Source organism: Accipiter gentilis, chromosome W (genome assembly GCF_929443795.1).
Source record: "Accipiter gentilis chromosome W, bAccGen1.1, whole genome shotgun sequence".
NCBI classification, from domain to species: Eukaryota; Metazoa; Chordata; class Aves; order Accipitriformes; family Accipitridae; genus Astur; species Astur gentilis.
In genome coordinates this window covers 36,675,861-36,698,001 of record NC_064918.1, presented here as the reverse complement: position 1 = coordinate 36,698,001, position 22,141 = coordinate 36,675,861, and the positions used below count along the sequence as shown (strand labels likewise).

The 22,141-nt window shown below is 36.8% G+C and overlaps 1 protein-coding gene across 5 annotated transcripts in view; it reads right to left on the bottom strand.

Annotated features, from left to right (window-relative positions):
• The window catches only part of LOC126035436 (A disintegrin and metalloproteinase with thrombospondin motifs 6-like), a 233,380-nt gene that overhangs the window by 25,808 nt on the left and 185,431 nt on the right, over positions 1–22,141 (bottom strand). For all 5 annotated transcript variants that reach the window (XM_049793985.1, XM_049793986.1, XM_049793983.1 and 2 more), the window contains 4 exons: positions 18,558–18,721; positions 16,689–16,827; positions 4,068–4,197; positions 393–597 (listed from right to left, as the gene is read on the bottom strand). In XM_049793985.1, the coding sequence (XP_049649942.1) occupies positions 393–597; positions 4,068–4,197; positions 16,689–16,827; positions 18,558–18,721 (638 nt within the window). The remainder of the gene's footprint in view (positions 1–392; positions 598–4,067; positions 4,198–16,688; positions 16,828–18,557; positions 18,722–22,141) is intronic.

Below are 22,141 nucleotides of genomic sequence, written 5' to 3'. Positions count from 1 at the left end.
CGCTCCAGCAATTTGCCATTTCAGGAACTAATGGAAATTGCTTTTTTCTTTAAGGCAATTGTCTTATACCAAATGGCTATTCTAGGGTTGTTTTGTTGTTTTTTTTGTGGGTTTCTTTAGTACTTTTTTATTTTGTATTTTACTATTTTTCTATTATGATTAATAACAGGTCATAATCATTTGACAAAACAACAGAACTGACAACATAGAAGAAAAGAAAAAAAAGAAATATGAATGACAAAACCCTGCTTTAATACTCTAAATCTATCAGGTTTTGACTTTCTTATTAATCTTTTACTTAGCAAGCAGCACTAGGAAATGTACTAATATTCAGTGGTCAGAGCTCTTGTCTTCACTATTGCCAAAAAGCTAACATAGCAAAATTTCCTTACTTCTGACCAGTCCAAAGCGACCCACTGTGGGGGACAGGACTGATTGTTACAGGGCTCTTTTTCAATAGGCTGGTGTGTTAAACAGTTGATATTGTCCAGTGTCTCCTCCTCAGAAGGTCCAATCTTTCTGATACAAAGAACTGTACGTGAACGTATTCCTCCATCACAGGTCTTACTGCATTCTGACCAATCTCCTATAAACCATCTGGATAGAAAAAATTAGGAGGCTCAGTTAATGCATTTCAGAAATGGAGTAGATAATTGCACAAACCCAGAATGCAAATAATTTAAATTACTAAACCTAAATCATTGTTAACAATATATGTATTCACAGTGAAATAAAGTAGAAACATATAGGTCTTTTCACTGAGCATTTTAATTTATGCCTCACTGCAATCATATCTTCCAATAATAATAATACTTTGTATTTTTCTAGAGCAGCAATTTCCAGCCTAGGCTACAGTAGTTAGAAAGGAGTGTTAAGCCTGACAAAACTGCAGCTATTTAAGTAGATTTGTACTGGACTTCTATGAAATTATTCCTCTGAAAGTGGTTTGCAACTGGAAATGTTTGGGAATCACTGCTGTAGATTAAAGCATAACTTAAAAGCCAAGATGCTTGCCTCTCTAGTATCATTGCAATAAAATAATTTGATCTCAAACTTGGGCTTTCTGAGATTTAATTATCATCTGACTATGAAACATTTTAAATTTTTTTATAGAAGGCTATACTGAAATGCAAAATATTCTCATTTATTAAAGCAAACACTAGTAAAACATAATTCATCACATAAAAAGATGACCTCAACAAATATTTTAAAAATATAAAGCACTGCATGATAGCTGCTAGAGAGACCTTCTGAGTGTTTGTGTGTACATAGTAAAAGTCGAGAGCTGTACAGTATGTTTAGATTACTTTGTGATGCTGCAGAGATTAAAGCAGCTGTTTATCTGGCTGTAAAGTTATATTAATTTTTTCTACTGATGAATGGTTAATGCAGCTCAGTTCACTGGAAATATCTCTTCACATTGTTGAGCACACTGAGTCTTCAATATTTAATATGTTGATTAGATACACTCACCTGAATCATCCCTGCAAAGGATGAAGGTGAAGTCTAATATGCTATCACATGCTGCCAACATGCCAAAAATATCAGGCATGTCAGTCACTGTGGATGTTCCTGGAGGTATGCTTGGAGCTGCCTCATAAGATTTTGTCATTTTCTGAAGCCTCTGTCAAAAAGATGTGGTGCTGTCCTGTCTTGTATTACATGTAATATATTCTAATATGAACCTAGATCAATGCAGAGATGCAAACAAATATGCCATATTCTGTCATTATTTTCCTAGTGAAAGAGAATTAATTTGTGATTATTCACCACCAAACTTATGCTTTTACCACAGTAAGGAGAATTAGAAGCTCTTCACAGCTTTGAGGAGGCTGAAGTGCTAATTTTTAGTTGGTACTAAGATTTGCTCAAGTGCATTCTGAAGTACCTTTTACGTTTATACTGTATCTCACATGACAGTACTGTTCATAGGATCCAGAGAGTTACCTATATATTTTCTTGAAATCTGGAACTGTAGGAGTTACTTATTGTAGTAACAAATAAAGTCTTTGCTGCTGTTCAGGAGCCTCGAGTATAATGTAACTGGCATTCAGTTAGGAGGAGTAACATTTTCACAAGTAAAGTGGAATTGTGTTAATTAAGAAAAGGAAATATTTGGCCACTCTGTTGAAAGAGTAAGCCTTACTGGGTGATAAATCTTCCAGCCAAAAGGGTCAAACTTCTTTGGGAAACTATCTGAAAAGATGGTATTTGAACTTCTAGACAGGATCAGGAATCAAGAACCCTTCCTTAGGAGTTTGGCACTTTGTATTCACCCTGTGGTGAGCATCAGAATGGAAGCAATGTGGGCTGAACTGCTCTGACATATTCAAGCAGATGCTGATTAATACACACTACCCACTTTCTGAATCTTGATGACTTGAGTTTCACCATGTTCATCAATGTCCCTGCTGTACTGGATGGAGAATCCCAAAGTCTCCCACTTTGTGGTGGGTTTTTTTGATTTGTTTTTGTTTTTTTAAATAATGTCAGTGCAAAAAAAAAAAATTAACTATGTTAGAATAACTATGTTAACACTACTTTTTAAAGTGCTAATTTGTTAATAGTTAAGCCACACAAAGGAAGGGACAGGGATGTGTTTGGTAAAAAGAAACTGACCAAACATGACCACTTCCCAAGTTCTGCTCTCAGGTACATAGTGTGAGAGTTTAGTTAGTGCATTTATAGCCATGCTAAACAGTGTTATACAAACAGAAATCAAGTACATATCCTTCCAGGATAAGCATATATTTACACATAGACTATGGGGACAATAACTTAGTCCTGTTTGTGAGCCAGCATATCTACCTTAAAACACACTCAAGGTGAGAGCAGCGTAATGGCTTCACTTCTGTTTACTTTATGTTAAATTAGTATGGTACATGGCACAGGGGGAATAAGTGTAGAAGACATCACTCTGCCATCATGCAACCTGTCACCATGCCCAGGGAAGCAGTTGATACTCTAGGAAGAAACTGGTTTCACGAAGACCTGTTGGATTTTAATGTATTATAGTATTGTCTCATTCCTCCTGGTGTCCTTCATGCTACAGTTTTAAAGTTTCTAAGAGACATTTAAAAGAGACCACAGTATTTCTTAACTGTGTGATATCTACACTTAATCAGTATTAATGATTTTAATGCCCAATTAGAATTAACTACAGATTATCATGAAATTTAAACTAACCAGAGCTCATGAATCAATAAACTATTGTATTATTTGTCTCAAAATGTAAGAAGGAGCTGTTGTGCATATGCTGAAATTATTTTCTAGTGCAAAATATCACAGCTGTTTCTAAACAGTTTTTGTAGTAAGATTAAGCTATGCTATAGGTCCTTACCAGATTTCATTTTTTAACAAATGGGCTGCTGTGTTTTTAATTATCTTTTCAATATGTAGCATACAGCTACTTTAAAAATAGAACTAAATAGACTTAACCAAGTATGCACCTAATCCTAAAGGCACACAGCATTACTGTACAACACTGAGCATGCTGGAGAGAAAAGTTGTTTGACAAAACTATTATCAGTAAATGGTTTGGTTTACTAAGCAGTTTCTATGTTTACCATTTCTCATCTGAACATGTTAACCCAAATTTTAATATACTATACTTAAATATATGGCAAATATTTAGTATGCAATGTAAATATCTATGGGAAAGTTAGTCTCCCCTCACCTCAAGATTCTTCTGTCATTATTGCCTTAAGAATGGCCCCCAGTTCTTTTTCTGAGCACTATTCACCACACCTGATGCTTCCATCATAAGAAACTGCTTTGCTAGTATCTTTTTACTTACAACGCCTGAGTTGCATTGTGTAGTTTAAACACCACTGTTCCTCAGTCAAATCAGGCCTCCTCTAGGTCAAAGTATGTATTTTCCACAACTGATTCCAGAAGAACAAGAAACCATAACCAAAAAACAAAACCAAATATCCTGTCTGATAGGACAGGACCCTAATGCTAGATCAGAATTTTATACCACCTTTGGTCAAATGGATTTATTATATATTACAAAGATTTTTCTATCTATGCAAAACAGATGTCCATCTTAGTGATTAATGACTTACTCAGGTGGGCAAGGCTCAGTGTTGCAGGCTCTTTGGTTTTCTGGAGGCTTACTGTCAGGGTCACAGTAATTGTTTTGTACAATGGAGTTGTCATCCAGTCTTTTACACACCACCTCTTGTTTCTGCACACCTTGGGATGAAATGAAACACTATTAATTAATCATTCTTGCTCTGCTACTTGTTGAGTTAAAGTGTATTTCACCTATTGATTATTAATCCTACTATCCCCACTTTAATTGGCTGAATGCTCCAGATGTGTAAATCCCAATTGACTGAATGCCCCCATACCACACAAAATTGTTCATTTTCCTTCAATTTTAGGCCACCCCACTGAAAGAGGATTTTAAATTGCTGTTGTTTTCTAAAACAAAGGGAATATATTTATAGATTTACTAACAGATTGTTTTTATTTGTATATTGCACAAAATCCATTTTCTGTCTACCCTAGTAAAAAGACACTTCAATTTCCAAATAAAACATCACCAAATAGAATGTGGTCACACTTCAATGCAGAATTATTGTTTATGTGCTCTGGTTTAAAATAAAACAGCAATACTGGGATACAGTGTTGCATTTTTATACATGTCATCCTATAAACATTTTCTTCATTAAAATAATAGAAGTATTATTTATTATGAAAGATGTAGTTTGTCTCTGTGAACTCTCATTTTGTCTGGTACTCCCAGCTCCTCTTTCACTGTTAACCATCAACAGGGCAGTTCAGAACTGACTATTATACCCAAAACATAATGACATATCACTGCCAAGGCAACATTATAAGGTAACACATTAAGCAGATTTTCCAGTTTTTAAAAAAACAGGATCTAAAAAAAGAACCATTGATATGACAACAGTGCAGCTCAGAGTATTGCTGTAAACAGTGGTACACATGGCCGCCACCTCTGTTTTTAAAACAAGCTGTATGATGTTTGCTAGCATAAAAAGACTGTGAATCTGCAATTCATATGCAGTTCTTACTGAACATGAGTAGTCATAATACTGAAATAATAGGATTATTTGTGTGATAAAAGTTGCAAAAAAGCCCTAAACATTTCTTAAAACCAGAAGCAATTATTTAACTTTTTCCAAATTGTGAAATGCATACAAATAAATAGGGATTAAAACATCCTGGCTTCAAATATCTGCCAACTTTAAAGCCCTCTCTTCATTTTAAGACAAGCATTTTATAGGAAGTAGACATGCAGCAATAAAAGTAATTGTATAATGTTTTTCAGACATTGAACATTCACTAAAAACATGGGATTTTCTTTCACCAAACATTTGTAGTCCTTTTGCTCATTTTAAACTAGCTAAACAACTTACCTTGCAATTGTTTCATTTGTTATTCATTATGAAAAAGAATCAAATCTCCTACTTTGGTTCCTAAAATGAGACCTATATGGAATTTAGGTATTTAATTCCAGTAGTGAGTCAAGCCTAGCCTTGAGATGCCTTAAGTTTGGCCCACAGAGCATCCTGCTTGGCTATGAACAGAAGTCTCCCAGTCTAAGGCTAGAGGCATGTGAAATGTCTTTATGATGTTATGTGCAAAGGACCTGGGGAAAATGGTAACCTCCTTTTTCACAAGTCTTGAGAATGGCATGCAGTCCCCCATGAGGCTGCAGATCCAGAAGTAGTAGGTATGACCCCTTCTCAACCCTGAGGGGATTCCTACTTCCCATGAGCATACACTAACTTCTGTGACTTGGTGATTATTTTAGCTAAGGTGGCAAGACTGTGGTTTCTAGTCTGTAGATTATTTCTAGTTTTTATTCAGTTACAGTCTGATGTAAAATGTCTAAACCATCTTGAGAGCAGGGATGAAAATCCATACCTGCCTGTGCTAGATGAATGTCTTATTTGCTGGTAACAGATTAAGCCCCTTTCTTGTCTTCCTGCCATTGGCCCTATGAATCTTGCATCCCTGGTTGTACTGTGGCCCAGAATGCTTATTAAAAAAATCTTCACTTTCCCTACCCCTCTTAGACTCCTCAACTATTCTATGGCACACAGTTAAGAGTACTCTTTGGAAGATGCAATCCCAGTTGAAATCTCTTCAGTCTGATACAGGAAATTGCTATTTAATAACTGCCATGGCATCCTGCAAAATGTGGGTATTATCCCTTATGTAAGAATATAGCCTTGTTAATACAAATACTTTCAGGAAAACCCAGCAGTTTGGATCCTAAGCACATAAAAATGTTCCATGTGTGGCCTCAACTCAAATGTGCATGCTCCTGACAAGCAGGGTAGGAGTTAGATTCATCACTCAACATACTGCTTCTTACAGGCTGCCTTTTTAGCAGGTGAGAACTTTGTATCAACCCTCAAAATCACCTGCCTCCTCACCTTACTTCAAAATCATTAACTATGTTGTGACCAAAGATGCCTAATGCTGAAGTCTTCACTCTGCCGCAGTACCTAAATCCAGAGTCCCAGCTTTGCTGCTGGGATATCTCCTTTTTGATTACAGCTACACATAACCTTCCCAAAGTAGGCACTTTAAATCAGGTTGTAAATCATTTCACATGTCTGACATCTTAGGTTATCCATAAACATCACAATCATTTTAAAGTAAGCTTTATTTATGAAAAAGATATTGATTAATATGAGACATGTCTTACAGGTGAGCCAGGTAAACCAATCAGCTTCTTCCATTTGCTCTTCTTTCTACATGTATCTGGATGCCACGACATTAGACAACAGTAGGTACCACTAAACAGCGCAGAAGGCTGCCAGACTGTTTTCCAAGTGTATCCTACATACACAAATCTACATGAACAAGCTAAAAAGAAAATACCATTTTTAAACAGTATTCAACCTCCTTTTTTTTGCTAATTTTCAATTTATGCGCTTTACATGTTGGAAAAAAATCATTTTGCACAACCCTTCTGTGCATCTGTTCACACTTGAGTTTATTTCAGCCACAATACAAACTGTGCCCAGTACTCCAGAGGGATTTTACTAGTGCCTTATCCAGTGTCATTAATACTTTTAAAGAAATACATCCTAAAAATCAAATCTGCCTTTATCATGACTACGACATATCCCAGTCTTCCCCATGTCTCCTAGTGCTGCATTGTCAGCAAATTTCATCAGAGCTTTCTACTTTTTATGCTACCATCAGAACAAGAAAAACTGAAGTCTGATGAGTCATGTGAAAGGTCTCTAAGAAGCCCACTAGGCTCACTGCCTTTTGGCCCAGTAATTTACATTTTAAGCATGCCACTTGTCTACTAATCTTTTCTACTAATCTTTTCTAATTCTTTATTAAATGTAGGTGACAACAAAAGTCTTAGGAAAGTCTACATGAATTAATCTACTAAATTTCCTTGGTCTAGAAAATGAGTTATATATTAAAATATATCTGGCTAGTCAAGCATGACCTATCATGTTACACTTTACCTCATTTGTCATTTATTTCTAGATCTTTAGTTATCTTCAAAATTTCAAATCAGTTAGCACTTCAATGTTGTTATATATATTTTTCTATACACACACAGAGTGAGAGATGATTTTATTCAGTTCTTTACTCCTTTAGTACTATTATAGTAGAGAAAAGACATATCTATTGCAGCATGAAAGAGAGAGCAAAATGTTTACCAGATTAGACTCTCCTTTATAATCTCTTCCTTTTGTTCTTGACAAATAAGTGGAAGATCTAAGTATTTGAGAAGCTGTGACAAGATGATTCACTTTAAATTATATAATCTATGTAAGCACTGCCAACAGATGAGAATAATTAAAATCATATCTGACAACCTGAGTAGGAGTATTTCTTTTGCAATTTCCTAATCAAACTTCACCATGATGAGAAATAATATTTAAAAAGCCTAGCCAAACAGCAATCCTAGTAACATGGCGCTGCTAGTTGACATAGAATTTATGTTCAGCTCTGACTGATGAATAATCATTTATCCTTTCTATCACAAGCTGCCTTAATTCTTTTGGTGGCTGATAAAATAATAGGTTTCTCTCAAATTTCCCTCAAATATAATTACTTAAAAATATTAATTTATACACACTTTATAATTAAGCATTTTAATGATCCATACCATTCTCTCAAATATATTTATGGGATAGCATAGTTATTAATGTTATGTTTTCACTAAATTTCCTATTGGCATCAGACACATTTCCTTCCAGGCTTTGGCTAAAAATTTACCCCAGTAAATTAACTTCTGAGGAGCTATGTAATAAGTAAGTATTCTGAAGTACTATGAACACAAAGTATCACTGTGCTCAGTTTTCAAAAAAATTTAAACAAGCAATGTTATTTATTGAACGTTGGTCAGGTAGCATAACACCCCTAAAACAGCATTCATCACTATTCACTCACACAGTGAAGAATCTTTAATCCATGCCAGGCAGATATGTTAATCCAGTTTTAAAATGTTCTGCGGCATCTTGCCACACAGTATGTGATTTGTGATACAAGAAACATAGGTGTGGATTAAGGAAACTTTACATCATTGCTGTCTACAGTGTTATTTAAAATAACATCTCAGAAACAAAATTCAGATTCTAACTTTAAGTCAAGAAAAAGAAATGGAAAAGTCTGGAAGTGCAGTTTTTACCCAGACAACTTGGTTAAGCCCTGTGGGCCTTGAAAAAATCTTTTAAAATTATCAAGTCTTCTCTGAGTATATGGTCTCTCTTAAAATAATCTAAAAAGCACAGCTAAACAAGTATATTTAAACTCTTGGGGGAATAATTACAAGCAGTTAGACAGAAACACTCTGCTTTCAAATCTACAGATCTATAGTTGTCATGGTTTAACCCCAGCCAGCAACTAAGCACCACACAGCTGCTCACTCACTCCCCCCCATCCAGTGGGATGGGGGAGAAAATCAGGAAAAAGCAGCAAAACCCGCGGGTTGAGATAAGAACGGTTTAATAGAACAGAAGAAGAAACTAATAATGATAATGATAATACTAATAAAATGACAACAGCAATAATAAAAGGATTGGAATGTACAAATGATGCGCAGGGCAATTGCTCACCACCCGCCAACCAACACCCAGGTAGTCCCCGAGCGGCGATTCCCTCCCCCCTTCCCCGTTCCTATACTAGATGGGACGTCACATGGTATGGAATACTCTGTTGGCCACTTTGGGTCAGGTGCCCTGGCTGTGTCCTGTGCCAACTTCTTGTGCCCCTCCAGCTTTCTCACTGGCTGGGCATGAGAAGCTGAAAAATCCTTGACTATAATCTAAACACTACTTAGCAACAGCTGAAAACATCAGTGTTATCAACATTCTTCGCATACTGAACTCAAAACATAGCACTGTACCAGCTACTAGGAAGACAGTTAACACTATCCCAGCTGAAACCAGGACAATAGTTTATAATAAAAGACATAAAATGTCCTCATGACTGGTCAATGGAATTCTAATAGAAAACAAAAGTCCAATGGTTTAGTGACCGTATTCTCCAGAGACCTGAGATGTTTTGCAGATTTCAATTCACAAATAGTCTGCATGACTTTCAGTAGCCAAATTTTAAATTACATGGAGCACATTTTATTCTTAAATTAAAACTGCAGGCATGTAAACGCTATATCTATTTTTAAAAGCAATCCCTAAAAATTGTGGTTTGCGATTGCAACAGTTATAAAGATGCCAATACCAATACATAGTGAATCTTGCATCACTAAAACTAGTGCATGCTGGTTAATCCAGACATACTTTCTGAGCTCACTCATCGGATCACAAGATGTTCATCACAGAGCCAAACTTACATTTCCCTTGATGAGGACAAGTATGTTTTATTTGTCTAAAGACAGTTTCATAATTCATCTGAGGGCATGAAAGAAAAACATAGTAGGCACCACTCTACAAAAGTGATGAGCAGGAAAGGAAACTGGACAGCAATCAATTTACTTATAATAATATATTGACTGAATATTTCATAAAAAAACATGAATATGTAAGACATTTTACTCATCCGGAGATGAACTCTAATAGAATGAACGAAATCAAAACCACTGCTTAGGGTACTTGGTAAATTCCAGATAATAAATGTTGTCATTTGTTACCATTTATAGCTAGAATTCTATTAGGCATGGAAGAAAATAAAAAAAGGGGGCATGCACTTATTGGAGTTTATTTTTAATGTATACAAAAGTAAAAATACACAGGATTTTTTCCTTTGTTGGATTTTTTTTAAACAATACCACCAGCAGTTCATTTTATTATTAAGAATACTTATGGATCTGGATGAAGTCATATACTTGCCCTTGGAAAGCTACAAGATGTCATATAAGGAAAGACAGGCATGAGAGTAAATAAACTGCAATTCTGTGATCTTTAAGGGATATATATGACTCTTTTCTATTTTAGCACTTTCTTCTTCTCTTTCCAGCTTTCATTTTATTGTTTTATTTCCTATTTCTATGTATTCTAGTTTCCCCTTTCTTAGATTTTTCTCATTAAATAATCAGGTCCTTTAAAAAATCTTCTGTTGTTGTCATCAATTTTTTCTGAATTCCAGCAACCTGTTCATCCATCCATCCCTTCTAAATTCCCTGTGTTCTTTCCTCTCCCACTCTTCTCTGTCTAGATAAACTTGCACTCTACATTCTGGTATTCTCTGGCATTGTTTTCCTGTAGTCTTGTCCAAGTCTGCCACCAGATCTATACAAGATAGTAACAAACTTTCCTTCTGAAAACTCTTGACTCTGAGTAGAACAGTTCTCAGTGAACTTTCAGGAAAGGGAATTAATATGGAGAATATATGTAGCTCAGTTTTACATAATGTTCCCAGAGAGGAAAAAATAGCTCAGACAGATAGTATAAATTTGTATTTTAATGAAAGGTTTTTCAATATAGTAAATACTGGTTCTAGAATACAAAAAGAAAAGCTGCAATTCTGGATTTCCAAGCCTAAGAATGGATACTAAGAGACAGATATTAAAAATGAATGAAATTATAATCTCATCCTACATATAAGTACATGAATCCAGGAAAAGAAGACAGTTGTCTGTTACCAGGCAAGCTCTTTTAACTACCTGGTAAGTCTGAAGAAACTATTCTTAGAAAAACTCAAGAAAATACCAAAATAAAACTCAGATTTTGGAGACATGGTTTCTGCTTAATTCACTCTAGAGGATATGATGCTCACTTGCAGAGCAAGTATAGAATATTTTGTTCTTTTCTCCTTTAACATGAATGACACTACTAAATACACAGTCTACACTACTAAATACACAAGGAGTTGAACACACCATTAGCAAGTTCGCTGATGATACCAAACTGGGAGATGATGTTGACTCTCGAGGGACAAGAGGCCTTGCAGAGGGATCTAGGTCAATTGGAGCATTGGGCAATCAACTGTGGCATGAAATTTAACAAGAACAAATGCTGGATTCTGTACCTGGGATGGAGTAATGCCAGACATAGGTATAAATTGGGAGAGGAGTAGCTGGAGAGCAGCCCTGCAGAAAGGGATCTGGGGGTGCTGGTTGACAGCAGGCTCAGTATGAGTCAGCAGTGTGCCCTGGCAGCCAAGAGGGCTAATCCTATCTGTCGTGGTTTAACTCCAGCCAGCAACTAAGTACCACACAGCCACTCACTCACTTCCCCCATCCAGTGGGATGGGGGAGGAAATCGGGAAAAAAGGTAAAACTTCTGGGTTGAGATAAGAATGGTTTAATAGAGCAAAAAAGAAGAAACTATAATGATAATGATAACACTAATAAAATGACAACAGTAGTAATAAAAGGATTGGAATGTACAAATGATGCACAGGGCAATAGCTCACCACCCGCCGACCGACACCCCGCCAGTCCCCGAGCAGCGATTCCCTGCCCCCCCCCCCCCCCCCCCCCCCCCCCCCACTTCCCAGTTCCTAAACTAGATGGGACGTCACATGGTATGGAATACACCGTTGGCCAGTTTGGGTCAGGTGCCTTGGTTGTGTCCTGTGCCAACTTCTTGTGCCCTGGCTGGCCATGAGAAGGTGAAAAATCCTTGACTATAGTCTAAACAATACTGAGCAACAACTGAAAACATCAGTGTTATCAACATTCTTCGCATGCTGAACTCAAAACATAGCACTGTACCAGCTCCTAGGAAGACAGTTAGCTCTATCCCAGCTGAAACCAGGACACTATCCTGGGGTGCATTAAACACAGTATGACCAGCTGGTCAAAAGAGGTGATTATCCCACTGTATTCAGTGTTGGTGCAGCCTCACCTTGCGTACTGTGTGCAGTTCTGGGCCCCATAATTCAAGAAGGATGTTCAGGTCCTTGAATGCATCCAGAGGAGGGCAACAAAGCTGGTGAAAGGGCTGGAAGGCATGTCCTATGAACAGTGGATAAGGACTCTGGGGTTCTCTAGTTTGGAGAAAAGGAGGCTGAGGGGCAACCTCATTGCTCTCTACAGCTTCCTGAGGAAGGGAAGTGGAGAGGGAGGTGCTGATCTCTTCTCCCTGGTATGTAGAGACAGGATATGTGGGAATGGTTCAAAAGTGTGCCGGGGAGGTTTAGACTGGACATCAGGAAGCATTTCTTTACCAAGAGGGTGGTCAAACACTGGAACAGACTTCCTAGAGAGGTGGTCAATGCCCCATGCCTGTCAGTGTTTAAGAGACATTTGGACAATGCCCTTAATAACATGTTTTAACTTGTGGTCAGCCCTGAATTGGTCAGGCAGTTGGACTAGATGATCATTGTAGGTCCCTTCCAACTGAACTATTCTATTCTATCTCTCATTAAAGAAGGACTAACTTCCTTCTGTTTTTTAAATGCAATCTAAACATGTAGCTGTTTGTTTTGCAAACTTTATCTCCTAGACTCCTCTATGAATAATAATGTCTACTGTGGAAAAAGTCCATTAATTTCAGGTGCCCAGCTGAGTTTTCAGGATACTTCACTTTACACACAGTTGATGAACTTCATTTCATGCTTCAGAGCTCAGACGTTTCAGAGAGGTACCCAGATAACGATGAACTGATAATTAGCAAGTAAGAATGTAATGTATGCTTTGAGTTGCTCAGTATCACGTGAACCACACAAGGGAGGCAGGAATGGAATCAAGAGCTCTTGCATTGCACTGAGCTGTTGTAAGCAGGAAACCCTCCTCCTTTTTCCTACCATTCCATTTACAGCATGCTCTTCCTATTTTGCAAAACTGAGACAGGCCCTGAACAGAGGTCCTGTTTTAAAAGTTAAAGAGCTTTTACTGTTCAGATGTGACTCATCAGCACATCAGAGATGAATGTAAGATAGAAGTCCAGTGGAAAAGACAGCACATTACCATCTAATAAAGATTGTAGGTTGCTCTTAGCTTGCTCCTTGGCTCCTGACTGCTCCAGTTATCCTTCTCCAAGACAAGGTCTACAGGCAGCTCTAGGAATTGCTGAATGCAGTGGATTGCTCTCAAAAGACTATGAAGAGCTTGCACAAAGTTTGGACACTTCTGCAATATACAGTATGGTGGGCTTGGGGGTCGTTTGGGGAGTAACTTCTCCTTCCATGCAGACATGACCATTGTTTGATCTTTGGCCATGCATGGTGAGCTGCCCTGCTCAGCATATCAGAACAGGGAGCTGCGTACCCTCCAGCACCCCCTCCCTGTCCTGTTGCTGATCGGCTTCTTTGCACCTGTGGTTCCTTGCTGTGCAGGGTTCATTGTCATACAGAGTTCATCTTTAAGCAGAACTTGCCCCACCACAATGTTTGAGACATTAACTCTTTCAGTCTCTCACAAGTACTCCAAAACAATTTAAACTGCCAAAATGCTGCTCTAGCCTTTGTGCTCTACTTCATGACATTCAGCACATATCTTCAAGTTCATATCACTCTGGTGGGCTGTATGCAGGTCTCACTTTTTCTTTATTAGACACTTTTAATTCAAAAATATACACCAAGTAATAACTATGTTTTAAGAGTCACAGACTTGGTCAAATGCTATGTAATGCAGATATAGTCAGCCTGATTTAGAGAGAACTAGACCTAAATAGTACGGAGTGGACATGAGCTAGTCTATGACAGCCTCAGGATCAAAGAAGGGTCCCTGCTCAACTGGTTCCTGTTTCACAGAACAGCCTCAACCACAGAAAATAATTTAAGATTTCATAGTCATCCTTAATTCTGTCATTTCCTGGCATCTAAATACTTGCAAATTTGATGTTCTCTTAAGGCAGCTTTTTAAGTGTAACATACACCTAGACAAAAATACATTAGAATACAGACATGTTCAGAGATGGATAAAAGTTAAATGTGTTGATTGCAATTTAGATTTGCCTACAGCTTTGATATAAAGCCTATTCTTTGATATAAAAGTATATCTGGCTCTACATCATCTAGAGTTTTCCTGGATTAAGATGGAATATCATATGATCAAATCTTGATCAGTCCATGCACTACAGGTGTGCTACACCAACTACAATGAGAGGCAGGAAAATGTTGATGCCTTTAACCTGTTCACAGTCTGTCCCAAAGCAACTACATAATTTTTTTTAACCTCATAAATAAATAATAATTTCCATACTAATATTCCTCACACATGCTTATTGTGGGTTTTTTTACTTTCAGGGAGAAATCCTTTAACTGTTGAATATTTTATTATCCTTTGATGCAGAGCAAAATTTCTCTTCTAAAGACAGAGTTCAAGTAAATAGAATTTCAATAATGGACTTCATAATGAATCCTATAGAAATAAACAAAGCCATGCAGTGGTTTCATTTCTAAGATTTCTCAACACTTCATATTTATATTAGCCATCTTTTCCAGTTACAGTCTCTGTCTCTACAATCCTTGTCTGCCTTTCTTCTTCCCTGGCTCAGCTCCTTTTTAGAATTGTGTTTTCTTTTGGCATATGGAAAAGGTGCTTCATAAAGTGGAGGGAATAGCAGGTACTCATATGGAGAAAGCAGATACAATTTTTAACATGAATCACAGCTAAATGAAACATTTATTCCCTGAGCACAGAGCTCAATGAAAATAAGTGACCATAGTATATCCTCATACTAAGCTGAAAGGAGAGAAAAGTGCCTGGTTTAGCCACCATAAGCTACTGAAGAAAATCTTCCCCCCTCTCCCCAGGTTCAAATGAATAATAAATGTATGTAGTTATCATCGATTCACAAATCTTCCCTTAAAAGTTAATTAATTATGTCAAAATGTTCTTATCTAGACAAATGCCTAATCCTTCAGAGCCAATTATTTTTTCTGTTGTATACTTTCAAATCTGTGAAGTGACAATGACCTGCATGACAGAAGATCAATGGCTAAAATCTTGTCTTTACCTAAATCAATGGGAGTTTTCCCATAACTTCAAAAAGATCATTAACTCATTGCCATCATAAAAATAGTATTTGGCAGTACTTGTAAGGTTCTGATACTTGAAACTGTCTTTTGCTATGAGATTTTTTTAAAACGGTTCCTTTTTCTACCAGACTCACCATTGTTAAAATAGTAGTTAAAAAAGCAATCTGTCACTCATTTGATTACAAGAATCCAACAAATGAACAATAAAAAAATCAGAGAAAGTTGGCACCTTCCTCTATTTTGTTTCAAGACTTTCTCTATTTAGCTGCACAGAATAGAATTTGGGCTGTCATTTGTATTTTACATATGGCTAAGCAAACTGCTGTATTTAAACAGCAAACAACTAGTAACAGCCACAGCAGGATCTAGCAGAAAGATGAGTCAAGATGATTCTAAACATGAATACTTCCAGTAGCAGTAAAAAAAGGAAAAGGACAAATATTTGTTCCAAAGGTTCTTTAAAAAAATACGATGTCTTCCTTTTGCTATGGGCAGTGCACAGTGCAGTAGAAAACTAAAATTCTGAGGCAGATTTAAAGCGCTCTCCCATATCTTCTGAAAGTGAGGTATGTTGGGGAGATGATGCATTCAGTCTTCAGAGAGAAGAAAGATACTGTTTACACAGCACTTCTACTCACCAGTCCATGCAGCAGCAATGGTGTTGGCTTTGAAGGAAGCCAACTGTCCTGCTCTCCCAGCCAAAGAATTGCATTGGTGGCCACTAGAGGGAGGATTAGGAATATAGTAAATTGTGGGCAAAAGGCACCCATGATGAATCATATGGGACAACCTACAAATCCCCCACCACTGCCAATAGGCAACAATTCTCAGATACTGCTATGGGCTGGGAAGTATAATTGAGTTGTTATCATCTGCTACAGAGGAGCTACTAGTATGTATCCTAAACTTTGGTGGCTGGAGGATAGGAGGGCTGACTAGGATCTTGTGAAGCATACCTACAAACACACACAGACACATGTCTTTATTTACAGTTGCCTTATTTGCCTTCTGGTTTTTAACCTCCTTACATAAAACTTCTGATGTCCTTTATCAAGAAAGCTCCAGTGAAAAGCAAACATCCCAGCTTCAATAGAATCTCAGAAGAAGCATCAGCAGACAGAGACACACTGCCAAGATGACACACTGTATTTAACAAAAAGATCTGAACATATTAAATGTACTTGAAAACAACAAAATCCATTGTGATAAAATAAATGTTCTTTTACTAAATTAAGGTTTGAGGCATGTCTGAAAGAAATGTTTTCAATTAGTTACATACATAATTATGTAGTAAACTGTATCTTGCAATTCAGTTTACCCTGAAGTTTGACTGCCTGGTGTCTTACCTCCAGCACAAGTGGCAGAACATTCTGACCAAGGCAGATGATTCCATGCAAAGCCAACTTCATTGTCTCCACTGCCAGTGCAAGAGATGGGAACACTGAATTTATACCTTATACCCAAATTTTGTTCCTGTAGCAGAATCTGTAGTTGAAAACAACTGGTTATACCATTAAAACAGGCAAGCAGAGAGCAACTACAGTGACATTTAATCTAGGTATGTGTTATGTCCTATGGAAGGGAAAAAAGTAACAAAGGAAGCCATAGTAGTTCTTTTAGGTGTTCCCAAAATAATCTGGACTAACTATTAAAACATATGTAAAAGAAAAGTATTATTGTCTAAGGTGAGCTTTGTCTTTTTTTCCCTTGACACAACTTTATAACTTCTGTAAGTTCTTTATTCCTGACATAATTGTTCTAAAAAGCCATTTTTCATGAAATTAATGTCTTAATGGAAGTTAATTTGGTAGCTGAATAATTACGTGAGGTCAAAGTTGATTAAGGACATTACTGTGCAAACATGCAGCAGTCCTCACTGAAATCTTGTGAGGAGCTACTCACATAGCAATTATGAACCTAGCTCTGCCCTTGCTTACACTTCTAGTGACTATAATAATAGTAATAATAGTAACAGCAACAGACTGTTGCTGAGGTCATTGTTTTCCCCTAATGCAATAGGCAACAGCATTAGCTTGGTGGAATCACACCTGTGGTTCCTTTAAAGGAGTATCAAAAATCTCGCTGCAGATATATCACTGCAAATGATACAGATGGAAGTGCAACAATCACTATGAGCTTTTGTCTACCCTCACTGTTGAACTGCACTTCCACATACCATCTGTCCAACACTAGTCTTTGATTCTCTACCTAACTTTTTCTCTGTTACTAATAATATATATCATGTTAAGATGCAGCAATCTGACACATCTCAGTTATTTCTCATCCCCTTCTACCTTCTGTGATATTTTGCAGAGACGTATCTGCCTATACCCATTGGACAAAAGAGCAGAGAACTTTCAGTAAGAAAGTCAGTGGCACTGACTGAATGAGAAAAGGCACTATTAATCATTGTGAAACTCATTCTACATGGACTCTAGCATATCCACAGCTACAGCAGAAAAAACAGGATTTGGGTGTTTGAAAATCTCACCTAAAATGTGACTATCCAGGAAAAAATCATTCTATACACAAAAAAGTCCTGTCTGGCTCAAGCAATCCCTGAACTGAAATCTGGCAGCTGATAGAATATACTGGGCAAGTATCACCCTGTTCTTATACTCCTCCTCAACACAGTAGAGCAACAGTAGGCTCACTATTGCCTACCATCAGAGACAGGGTACCAGGACCCTGGTCACATCTTCTGTTACATTCTCATATTTTATACAATCTATTCAGAGCAATGTATGTCACAACAACATACTTTAATACAGGTCAAATAATGATACTCTTCTTGTGGTAAAAGTATACTTCACACTCAGGCTAGGCTTAAAACTACTGACATCTACAGAACTGTCAGGAACTGTCATGCTATATCTTAACACTTCCATGTATCAGCAGTATGCACAGATACATTATATGCCCCATTTACAATTTCTGCTACTATTATTCCAAAGCACATTTAACACAGATGGGGCATTTTCTGTGAGATTTCCTGGGGCTCTTCTGACTTTATCCCTTTTTCATCACAATGTTTGCTTGTCAGTTTTGAAAGATGAGCAAGCTGTGTTAAAAAGTTTTGTCCCAGCTAGTCCCAGCTAGGCAAGCTGTATACTCTTTGTAAACACAACCTATTTTGATTTCATCCATGGCCTTGTCTTTCCTAAGAACATAAATATATATTTCAAATTTCAGAAATATATTAATTATAACTTTACCATGACTATGAGATTTTCTGAAGTAGGGCCTAGTGCTTCCAAAGACTCTGGTTCATCTGTTGGCCTCTTGTAATGGAAAGCTGTTCCAGCAACATCAAACTTTCTTGGCCAGTCAATAGTCCAGGCACCATTAATATAGTAGTCATCTTCTTCAGTTTTTAAAGCTTAAAAAAAAATACAAGCCACCTAAAAATTGGAAGCAGCATTTATAATGGAGAAACCATTGCAAATTAAACTACTAATCTGTTAGAAGTATGTGAGCTTCAGCGCAACATCACTGTTTTTTCAAGCAGCATAAAACCTTTTCTTTAGCCCTGGTCAAAATATCCCTCATGCAGTTTGACAATATTGCCTCTTTAATAATAGTCAATGTGCAGGTATACTTTGCAGATTTCAACATGCAGATGCTATATGGAACAAAACAAAATGCCTCATGCAACTTGCAATATATCTTCAACTTTAAAACTGAGCCCACATGCAATGTATGCTGTTCTACTTCAGATATACGTAGGCCTCAAATGTATAATAAATTATCAATCTAATCTTTAGATTAAGATGTTGGGGCATGGGATAGGTATCTCAGATAATGTGCAGAGGAAAAAAAGAGAAGGACCATTGAGTCTGACATATCAGTCACATATGATATCAGAGTCTGGCAATCAGCTCTTGCTTTGTTGTCGTTGTCCACTGTGTTGGGGTTTTTTTTCCTTCTTAAAGCATAAATCCAATATACTTCTACTACAACACAAATACTAGCTAATTAATCTGCCAAGATATTTTATTATACCTAATTTACAGCCTTAAATCATAGAAGTACTGTAGACAAAACATAAATTTCTTAGCTAGCCAACCAATTAGGCTGGACAAGAACATATTATTCAGGGACTTATATTTGATTTTTTATCAATAATATTAGATTAAGTTTCTAAATAAGAAACTGACTTTGTATCTTAAGGTGAATATTCTGTTAATTAGACATTGACTTCTTGACTTAAGGTGGAGATTACTGAGTTATTTAGCATTCATATTTACTTTAAATAAAATGTTCTTAAAGGCAAAATGATGGTTGGAAATACATGATCAAACAGCTGTGTCATTTTTTGTTGAGATAAATCACTGACTTCACTAGATAGGGAATTTACAAACTCAAGTCACAATCATAAGGAATAAGACAACTTAGTATCAAGTTTTATTCTCAGCTACATCTGTGTGGACAGACGGATACCTTAAACAGTTAGGGAAAATGTCTGAATGATGCTCAAATTTTCTAAAAGAGATGAGAGAGCATTCATATGAACAGGAGATAGTTCTGTTAGTGACAGCCATATTCAGCGGGTATTAGTAAACATTTCCATCAGCACCATAAGGTCTGTAAAGGAATGTCTTTCCATAGCATATATCTTATTCCATTGACTTCCCTGGATTTACACCGGAAACACACATGTGCTCTGAGTAAAACTAGCTCTAACACATTCACTTATCTGGAATTCTCAACGTAATTCAGATTCCTTATTGTCTATATAGGTTTTGTAGTACAAAAAGGAGATGATAGTAAAAAAGTGAGTATAGGAGAACAAGACAAATTGCAAGCAGTACTGTACTAAAAGAAAGGAACAGTAGTTCCACTATTTATCTATTTTAAGTGGGTATATGAAATAAATATGTTACAGCTGAACATCAGTATTTTTTTATTAGTGGTCTTATTTCCCCATAGCAAAAATTTCTATCCATCCTGCTTTCACAAAATCTAGCTTAATTAAAAGAGGGTCACAGGGTCTCCCAAAGCCACCAAGATATATTAAAGTCTCTTACTGTGCCACTCAGTCCCAAACATTTTCTCGTCAGTATGTCTAATATCTAATAAGAGCAAATAATGAAGTGAATTTTTTACTTATATTATTTGAGACATATGAACAACAACAAACAAGACATATAAATGAGCACAGCAGAACAAATGTTCTCATACATTGTTTACATAATTAATTATTCTGAAATTATATGCTATCAATTGTATGTATGCTATATACACTTAAACTAATGTATACCCAGAAGTAAAGCAGTTAATTTTTTACCTGTCTGACTGCCAAAGAAAAACACATTTGTATTCTGTAAATAGATTTGCTTAATGTCAGTTGTTATGCGTAGGTGAAGGCCACACAGCTGTGAATAGCATTCCAATAATATAATTACATGACAATGATGAAGCAGTGGCATAATGCTATTAGCATATGAGATAGAAGGAACAAGTTAATGTCCCAATCATATAATTTATGAGAACTTGAGAATGCAGGAAGCCCACCAGAAATTAGTACACAACACCCTGTTGCATAAGGGGAATATAAGGGAAGATGTCACCTCGGATCAATCCATTTAAGGGAAGATAACAGCATTACTAAACATACATTTTTTTCAGCAGCTCTGAAAACAGGCAATTTTGCTGTTGCTGGGTTATTTTTTGGACAGATCAGTTGAAAATACTGAATTATTTATGCAGCTGCAGAAATGTACTTTTGCTGTCACAACACTAGGAGTGATATTGGTGCAGAAATGATCAGCCAGAGACAGGAGGAGGGAGGACAGGTGCTGATTGAGCTAACTGAAGTTGCCAAATGTCTAACTGCAGCCTAAATTTGAGGTCATGGCTTGCAAAAGAACGGGATCTTAGTTTAAGGAACTGTGGGATGTTTGTTGTAAGTTAGTCTGAAAGCCTGCTAAGTGAAAGGAACAAAGAAGAAACCTCAAAGTCAGTGTGAGGAGCTACAGAGGAAGAAGGTTTTATTTTTTCCTTTTTTGTATATTTCCAAATGTAGAAATTGATTTTTTAGACTGTGGTCACATATTTGGCAGCAGTACACATAAACCAAAATATGTGTAAATGGTTATTTTCAGCTCAATCAGTTCTCTAATCTGGTTCATGGTGTGGCCACACAAACAGCTGTCCTGGAACAGAGGGAACTCCATAAAGACAGGGAAGGAGCTGTGAAGTTGACACTGCCACTAAAGAAATATCTATAAACCAATACCCTCGAGGTATGTATTTTAACATAATAAACTCATTTTTAATTACCATAGTGCTTGTACAGTTCTTTTTAGGGAGCAAACTAGAAGCCTTTCCCCAGAAACTGGTGATCCTAAAATAGTGATCTAGTTCACACTCACAGTACAAAACATCCCAACACAAAATGAAATGGCCCCTGTGACTTATTAAAATTATCTTTCATTAGGATATAATGGCAACTTTGAAAGTTGGAAACACAAGGAACAAGTGAAGGAGAGGAATCCTCCATTTGCGTTAACCAAGGCTTCTGTGGCATGAAGCAAGGCAGTGAGGAGAGAGCCTGAAACTCAGGAAACCCCTTGAAATTGTGACAAACACATTAAAAAAGTATTTATGTACCGCTTTACATTTTTAGATCTGTGGCCAGATGAAATACCAAAGAAGTTGCCTATATTTTTTTATTTAAGCCAAAAAAAAAGACATTTTTCATTAATTTTATACAGATGGTGCAGATCTAAATGCTTTTCCAGATCCCTTTTCCCTGCTTATAAATTAGAGGAATAGCAAACTTAATTGTAGTAACTAA